At 30.9% G+C, this 9392-nt stretch overlaps 1 protein-coding gene across 1 annotated transcript; it reads left to right on the plus strand.

The window, feature by feature from the left end:
• On the plus strand, positions 371-5718 carry LOC107623418 (tRNA-dihydrouridine(20) synthase [NAD(P)+]-like). Its single transcript, XM_016325666.2, has 9 exons — positions 371-531; positions 627-732; positions 1442-1580; positions 2036-2144; positions 2227-2363; positions 2819-2955; positions 3763-3869; positions 4110-4237; positions 5211-5718. The coding sequence occupies exons 1-9, from the start codon at positions 487-489 to the stop codon at positions 5281-5283; spliced, it is 981 nt and encodes a 326-aa protein (XP_016181152.1). The 5' UTR covers positions 371-486; the 3' UTR covers positions 5284-5718.

Below are 9392 nucleotides of genomic sequence, written 5' to 3' on the forward strand. Positions count from 1 at the left end.
GGATTGTAATTTGTTCAAAAAAAACTTATGAATTGTAAGTACAATTATGATATGCGATTAATAATTGATATATAAATGAATTATGCTTTACGAATTATTTATTATAAATTTTAGAATGTATTTAACGTCAATTTAAAATATTTTAAGTTTATTGTCTTGAATTGTAATTCACAAAATAGGCTCGTAAGCTTTTTGGATTTTAAGTTTGGACCATTTATTTACAACATAAACCAGACTTGTCAAAGTTAAAGTTCGGTTCGCCTCGGCCCGTTTTCGCCCCGAATACAGAAACATGGGCTGGGCCCTAACATTATTTTCTCTCCCCTTGTGTTTTAGTTTGTACTCATCTTCTGCCCCCGACCCAAAAATAAAAAGAAAACGGTAAATCCATTGTTTGTTGGGGGTCTTGAATTTCTCCCTCCCTTCATCCGATTAAGACTTGAGAGCTCCGAGCATCACGGAAGCCGCAAAAAAGGTCAGGTTTTGATGGATTACAACAACAAACTCGTTCTTGCTCCCATGGTTCGCGTCGTGAGTTTCCCTTCCTTCTCTCTCATTACCTATAATATAAATTAATTATCATTATAATTAATTAATTAATTGATTAATCAATTAATTACTGTTAGGGCACTCTTCCATTAAGATTACTAGCTGCTCAATATGGTGCAGATATCACTTATGGTGAGGAAATCATTGATCATAAGATCCTCAAGTGTGAACGACGAGTCAATGGTACATCAATTAATCTTTGACTTTCGCATCATTTCATCAGTTTGGAATTATTTTGGTACTTGAAAATTGCGGTTATTTTTTGTACATCTAAGTTTCTAGAACATAGTGTAGAAGGTTTTAAACGAATGAGAACACGGCAGAAGTGTAAATTTTTTTTATTCTCTTTTAAATGCATGAACATTTGATTGTTGAATATGGAAGGTTGTAGCATATGAAGTACATTTTGTAGTCATGTAGATTTGAGGGAAAGCTTTTACGAAATGAGTATCACGATTAGAATTTTGAAGACTGTTTTTTGTTCATATCATACATCTGGGACTGGCAATACTTTTTGTTTTTTGTTCTTGCACAGTTTATCATCACTATATATGTGTACTAAGTCACTAACAAATAGAATGATTTGAGGCCTGCCATTTCCCTATGTATTCCATTTGAATCAATATTTTATAACTGATAGCAAATACAATAACGGCAACCCAGCGCTTTCGCCCTTTGTTGGGTTTTGGTTACTTTTCATTTCTGGTTTTTTATTTTTTTGGATGATAACTGATCGTTGAATATTTTGATTTCTTTTTTCCATATTTCCATATTAATGTTCATAGAGCTTTTATTTATTGATTTTTATTTTGGCTACAAAGTTATGCAAAAGATTTGTGGATATCCAATCATGCACTCATTTAGTTTGGTTTTCCTTTATCTTCTTGATCAGAACTCATTGGAACCACTGATTTTGTGGAGAAGGGTACAGAAGGTGTTGTTTTTAGAACCTGTGATCAAGAAAGAAATCGGGTTGTTTTTCAAATAGGGACTTCCGATGCTGTGAGGGCCTTATCTGCTGCACAATTAGTGTAAGTTAATGGTACCTGTGGATTTCTTATTCTTGGTACTGAAGTTGATAAAAATAAAAAAAATCAAAAGAAAGAAAAGTTTTTCTTTGATCTTTTTTAAAGGAAATAATTGATTATTGCTATTGGCTCTTTATGTTGTCTACTAGTCCTATTATACATTTATATGGAAATGAAATTGTGTTCATATAATCATATATCATATTAAAGCATTGCAATCTTAATTATTGCATGATTTGTAGGAGGAAGATATTTTATCTCTACCAATTCCTAATATATCATCTGAAAATGCGTAAATTTCTAAGTTGAAGTAGATTATATTTTCATTTGGAACATGCTAAACTAGATCAACATGTGTCTTTTCTAACATCCAACAAATGATAAAAGGAAGAAATAACATTATTTTTCATCGTCTTACTTTTTTATGTTTACTTAAGTTTCTTGGGTGTGGGATGCAGCGCTAAGGATGTTGCTGCAATAGATGTTAACATGGGTTGCCCAAAGTCATTTTCTGTCCATGGTGGCATGGGTTCTGCCCTGTTGTCCAAACCAGATCTTATTCATGATGTAAGTCTTTGTAATCTATAGTTGTTCTAATTGTAATTCTGCAAATTTTTGTTTTAAAAAATCCATCCTCTTTACAAACCAGATCTTGACGACATTAAGGAGGAATTTGAGCACACCAGTAACCTGTAAGATTCGACTTCTAAAATCACCCAATGACACGGTGGAACTGGCCAGGCGAATTGAGAAAACTGGTGTTTCTGCTCTTGCTGTCCATGGAAGGTAAACCATTTGTTTCCTTTGGGAACCTCTACCTGCCTATATAATGTCTGAGGATATGTTTGTGATTTGGAATTTTGTAGTGGAAGGAGACGAAGTGAGGGCTTGAAGAGTAAAGTGGAGTCCATTTTACTCTTAATTCCCTTCTCTTCCCTCCCTTTCCCTCCAAAACACGAACTAAGAAAGTTATCATTCTTAATCACTCAACAACCAAGACAACCAGAATTATCTAGTTTGTTATAATGGAAATTGTGATGCTTTACAATGTGGGGATATTTTATAATGGAAATTGTGATGCTTTAAAATTTCAAAAGTGACATAGGACATATGTGCTAACAATTAAAAGCAAACACACCACAAATGCACAATTTGATGAGGAAACAAATATGACAATCAATTTATCTTTGTTTGCACTAAAGATGCCTTATACCTTATTTTTTCTTTTAATCTATTTACAGAAAAGTCCCAGATAGGCCCAGGGATCCTGCTAAGTGGAGTGAAATTGCTGATATTGTGTCAGCATTATCTATTCCAGTTATAGCAAATGGTGATGTATTTGAGTACAACGATATCCAGCGTATCAAATCTGCTACAGGTAGCTGAAATGAATTCATAAAAAGTTGACTATTTTTCAGCTGTTTTATTAGACTAGATCCCATCCTTGATTTCACATAGTGGTGGAGCTAGCCACTTCCTACAAAGGATGAAAAGGCATTTTCTTTGACTTAGTTACGAAAAAACTCTGGTATGACATGAAAAAGAAGAAAAAGAAAAAAGAAAAAATAGGAATTAATTAAAAAAAAGGTTGATTGCACTTTATGTTAGGTGCTCTTTCGTGCGTGGACTTTAAAAATGTGCAAAGAAAGAACTCCCTCAGCTTTCCCATACATGCAGATTGATCATATTGGCAATTTTCAGTTTTCCATATATTGTTAACAAGGTTTAGTGGCGCATTTATGAAAGGCCCAGGGATTCATTTGCGTATTTGCAAAGTTCAGGGGGCTAAAATATAAATGGGGTAAAGCTTATAGGGGGTAAATTGTAATTATCCCTAGAAGAAAAGGATGCAATTGGACAATTAAGCCTTTTGTAGATGGTTTGGCTGAACATCAGACTTAATAGCTTAGGTATTTCACACTACAAGCATAAAAGTTCTGGGAGAGGACCAAATATTTTAAAATTTTGGTACAAAGAATTTGAAGGTTTGGGTGTCCCCCGTATTTCATAGAAAGCCTTGAGAAAGTAACTTTTTTTAATCTAATTTTCTTGGGAAATTCCTTTCCTATTGTTTACCACGTTTTGTTTATAACATGTAACAATTTTTATTTGTATTTATTTCTGTCATTATAAACTCACTACTTGTTCATTCATATTAAATTTTTTAAGTATGACTTTGCATAAGGTGCCGCATCAGTGATGGTTGCTCGAGGTGCTCTCTGGAATGCTTCCGTATTTTTGCCTGAAGGAGAACTTCCTTATGAAGATGTGAAAAGAGAGTATCTCCGGAAGGTAATGTTGTTTCTTTGTTCTATATTATCCACAATTACACACTTGGGAACCTTCTATTATTTTCCTTGAGAAGAGTGATTGTGTTATGTATATGTAGTTTTAAGACTTCGTGGTGTTATTCTATTTGCCTTGTGGAGTTTTCATTTTAGAGAAATGGTTTTACAAATTCTCATATTGGTGGATGGTTTTGAGCTTGTGTGTATCATGCTATTAACTATAAAATGTTGTTCTTGATTTCAGTGCATCTTGTGGGATAATGATCTGAAAAGTACCAAGCAAACAATAAAGGAAATGATAATGCATTATTCTTGCCTAGAGTTCCCTGAAGGGAAGGCTGTGAACAAGTCAGAGTCTATGGCAGATCTAGCGTAAGTTTACTTTTCTTTTTATTTCTTGTTTTCATGCCGATTGGCTTCTGAACCATACTTTTGTACAATTTATGACTCTATCAGATTTCTGTGTCTTTTCAACAAGTGTCATTTGCAAATATATGTCTGAGACATTTCAGATACGACACTCATATGATACATGTGTCTTTCGTGTCCAATTGTATCTTAATTAAAAAAATATTTTTCCGGACACCCCTAGACACATTCAAATATGACTGCGTGTTGATGTTTTATTCTCTGCCTATTTTCTTGAAATAATGTGTATCATTAATTATTAATATAAAAATTATCTAAAATACTTCATATAATTGAAAAAGACATTAAAACAAATAAAAAAGGTGCAAGTTATGGTATTTATAGTTATGGCGACCGCACAATTTTAGCCACACTTTAAAAAGTGTTGGTAAAATTAAAATAGTGTTTTTTTATTGTTTAACAATGCTTTTTAATTTGAAAAATAAAAATGAAAGGTGATAAATGTATAAACGTGTTACTTTAATTTTAGTAATACTTTTTAAATATTGCTGAAGCTGTTTAGCCACCATAGCCATGAAGCCTAGACATGATAGATTCCACCTAAAAAAAATTAGTTTGTAGTTTTGTACTTTATATTATTAAAATTCCAAGACATTATTATAATTTATTTAAGAAATCTTTATATTTTATATGTATGTTGTGTATAATTAAGATCAACGGTTAAAAATTACTGAAACACCGGTGTACCGGTATACTTGAAAACTTTCCTATAAAACAAGGTTCTAGGCAAACTCTGGGCTTACCAAGATTGCTGAAAATCGTCCTTGCTAGCTATTAGCTGCTAGCTTCCGAGAAAGGGTGGAAACTGGAAACATGGAAACAAATCTGTCTTTGTTTTTGGGTTAGACAAACACACAGAGTACATGACAGCTTTCTTCTGGTTTTTCTTACGATGTTGCATTGTTTGTTATTGCAGGGAACTTTATGGACAGGAAGAGTACTATCAGTTTGTCTGTAAAACCAGATTTGATGTTGATGGATATAGATAATGTTATTTTTTATTCTCAAATGTTTTAGCTGAATGTCCGATTGCCCTGGTTTAGTGCCAATTCTTTTTGAGAAGTCACTGATAGGAGATTTTCACAGCTCGAGATCAAGTCATTGTTTTATAGGCAAGGAAATTTATTTTGGCCTGGATAAAGATAAATTATATTATAGCGTCCATGTATGTAACTTTAATATTTTTCCCATCCCATTGTAATTTTAGTTCTAGTTGACAATTGGATTTTCTCTTGATAGTAAATTATGAACACTTCTTTTTTTCTTCTTTTCTCTTTTTTTTGAGAGAAAAAGGAAGAGAGGAGGGGTATTTAGGGTAACTAGAAATTGATTTGTTTCTCTTGTTGATCCTTGTAATTCTTGTGGGGTAATTATACTTCAGTATATTGTTATATTTAAGTATCAAAGTTCTTACTGATACACTTTATTTTGGTGGCATCTTCAGCATATTATACCCCAAGAAAAAGTTTACAAAATTAAGAATTTAAAAGGTTTATGAAAGTTTGGATGGGTTTTGTGGTTGTGTTTATTTAATTGAGTGTTTTAGTTAGTCAAAATTTAAAAAGTCCAATTATCTAAATTTATTTCAGCTAATTAATCTAATATGTTGTATATTATTACAATGAAAATGTTTGGTTACCAAAATAAATTAGCTAAAAATAGTCAAAATTTATTTTATTTAGTATTAATGAATGTTAAATAAGATAAGTTTTGGCCTTTTTTTTCTCTTTAGCATTACCGTTATTATAATTAAGATGAATTTAAACCTAAATACTCTAAGATACTTGAGTTAGAAAACCAAAAACATCAACTAATTGAACAACTAATACTAGTGTAACAAAACTACTAATTCTTTTCTAAAAAATTTGAGGGGGCCATTGTCAAAACAAAGATCTGCCCCTAAATTCACGTGGTTTGCCCGGTAAATATGTGAAAAGAAAAAACCCTAGACATTATTATTTGATTTATTTCTTACGTTCTATATATGAAAGCTTGGTAGGCCAAAATAACTTAAAAGAATAGAAGCTAGGCAAAGTATTCAACTACTAATGAAGACACTCTCAAACGAAATTTATGAGACCTTTACATTTATAATTTGCAAAAAATGAAATATGTATGATCACAATATTAGATACCCCCCAAGCATTTTTCCATCAAAACTTTGACAACTTGCAAATCAACATGTATCTTGATAATATGTATAATTTTATTATATTGCAATTGTTTTACTTTTTTTTTTCCGGCTTAAGTAAATTTCATCACTCTTTATTAAAAAAAAAACACAACATATTAACTCCATAGAAAAAAAAAACAATTAATTTCTAAAAGTCCTTACATACATCCAAGAGAAAGTAACTAGTATATTAGAAATCAACTCATCTTTATAAAAGATTTGACACTATATTTAAAGCCACTGTCAATTACCAATCCCCAAACATAAACACACTAATGGGTCTACCTCTCACCTTTTTCTTTACCAGGGCTAGCATACTTTCTTTTTCTTTTTTTATAAAAACTAAAATAAATTATAAATTACAAACTTTATAAGCACTAGATAGAATGATAGGCTCTAATTTAAGTTAACATTTACTGAAATTATCCTAATTATTCCTGTGGTTAAGTAGGGTAGAGTAGCTAGCACATGGCCAAAACAGGATCTATGCTCTATAAAAACCATTAAAAAGAAAATATTTATAGACAAATTAAAGGTACATCCAGTCATCTATCAAGGGAAGTCTAAAGCCAGAGAAAAGTTTAGCCAGCAAATTGGCTTTAATTTCTCACATGATATCTACTTTTCCCACTTGAAAATCTAGATTCTCCTGTAAACTAAAAAAATAATTTTGCCAAACATTTATACAACAGAATAACAAAGCTTTATTTTGTTAGGTAAATTACATAAATCAAACAATATTATTGTATTTTATTATATATCATTTTTATAAGAATTTACATCTTTCGTTAATTGTTGGTTAAAATTTTTTTTTTTAGCCAAACCTGATTGAGGTCACTCATTATGTCCTTTTCACTTTAAACCCAAGGTCTTTGTCTGCTTTTATGGTTTTGTATCGTACTTCGAAATAGTTGAGATGCATGATTGTGTTCCATATAGGTCAATCACCTTTTAATTAATAGGTACCTGATTTAGAATTTCACCATTTCCACACCCCAATTCACACTTTGTTGAGCTATGCCTATAAATCTATAATATATAGACTTGTTTATTATGCTCATGCATGTCCACATCATGTCAAATAAATGTGGATAATTAATAATCAGGTCGAGGTTCCCATATATTCATCTCAAAAAGGATATGATAAAGTAGTATGATATTTTGGGTGGGTTAAAGTGATAAATATTTTGGGTTTAATTTCAGTTTCTATATAGAAAAATAAATTATCTTTGTTGAAAGAATATTATTATATCCCAGTTCAACTCAATAGAATAGGTTTAGATTTTAAACTTTTAGAATATATTATGGTCCATGCATGCATGGGGTAATTCTAAAATGACTGAAAGTTATTATATAATGAAGAAAGGCTTTGATTTTCATGAAAGTTGATCCAGTTCTAAATTGATTATCTTCCAAATTAAATCTCCTAATTTGGCCCCCAAAAAAGGAAATGTGACATTATATCCTAGAAAAAGTGAGAAACAATTTTATATCAAAGCGAGGTGAGCAAATTTAGTTATTACTCGACAATTTTTAAATGTAATTTGTGATTTTTTAATCTCTTTTCAATGTTGCTGGTTATAGAAAATATTATTTTTATTAACTGATTATTAGTAATGTTCTGGACAATAGCATTTCGAGAATTCGATTAAGTGAGAATATTATGTTATTGGCTCATTAGTGACCAAAGGATAAATCATTAAAATGAATAAAATTAGGAAAAGTATAGGTAGACAATGAAAATATTAAACAAGGTGAACAACAATGGATATATCAGATGTTCAATTTAATAGGAATTCAGATGATTATGTTCATTATTTTTAATTAGATGGTTATTTTTTTTATTTAATTTACTCATATACCGTTAATAATTGTTAGATGTTCAATTCACTAAGTGTGCAGATAGTTATCATAATGTTAAGGTTTAGGAAGTAATTTGGTTATTTGGAGTAGAGTATTTTTTTATTTTATTGGGTCAATTCTAAAGCTCATTGTTCACATTGTTTATAAAAGTCATTATCTACCTAGCAAAAGATAATGCTAGATAACCAATAACTTTTTTGAACAACAGGAACAACCACCAATTAAATTAAAACGCACTATATCTCCAAATTACACACCTAAATCTTAATATTATAATAACCATCCGCACACTTAGTGAAATTAACATCCGATATATTTATTATTTACATTATTTAATATTTTCATTGTCTACCTATATTTTTCTATTTTAAAGACAATAAATACCTAAAAGTTATATCAGAGATGTGTAATAAAGAAAAAAGAAGAACTCATGAAGTAAGATATAATTCACTATAGTTACTAAAAAAATTATTGACTTCGGTATTAGAGTGTCTGCAATTCTGCATAGGTTATCCTCTCAATGTTTAACATAATCAAATTAGGCTCGTAACCTCAGCAAAAGTACGAACAAGTAAAAAAAAAATTGTAAAAAAATATTAAATCGTCAGAAACTGAACAAAGAAAGAACAATAATGGATGAGGCATGATGAGGATTGTATTGACGTTGATTTTTGGTGCCTTATAATTTAATTTAAAGTGACTAAACGTGTAAGCAACCAGCAAGAGCATACATGAAGACATGCATGAATCCAATCTAAGCATAGCTGGAATTAACATAAAGTAACCAATCTATCCCTATGTTGCAAAAAAAAGAGACACGCAAGCCAAGCTACTGAGACACCCTTCCAAGAAGCAAGTAGGGTCTATCTCTAACTCCCTATTGCGAAAGAGAAAGTCTAGAGCCAGTAGATTTTGTAGTTTTTAGCCATTATTTAGTCATTAATAATATTTTTAATGGTGTGAAATTGCATCTAATGGTATAAAATCATTTAATTTTCTTTTGATGGTTAAGTGCTGACCAAAATTTAACAAAAGTGCTGGTCCCTAACACTCCTCATTGCA

Source organism: Arachis ipaensis, chromosome B10, assembly GCF_000816755.2.
Source record: "Arachis ipaensis cultivar K30076 chromosome B10, Araip1.1, whole genome shotgun sequence".
Classification (NCBI taxonomy): Eukaryota; Viridiplantae; Streptophyta; class Magnoliopsida; order Fabales; family Fabaceae; genus Arachis; species Arachis ipaensis.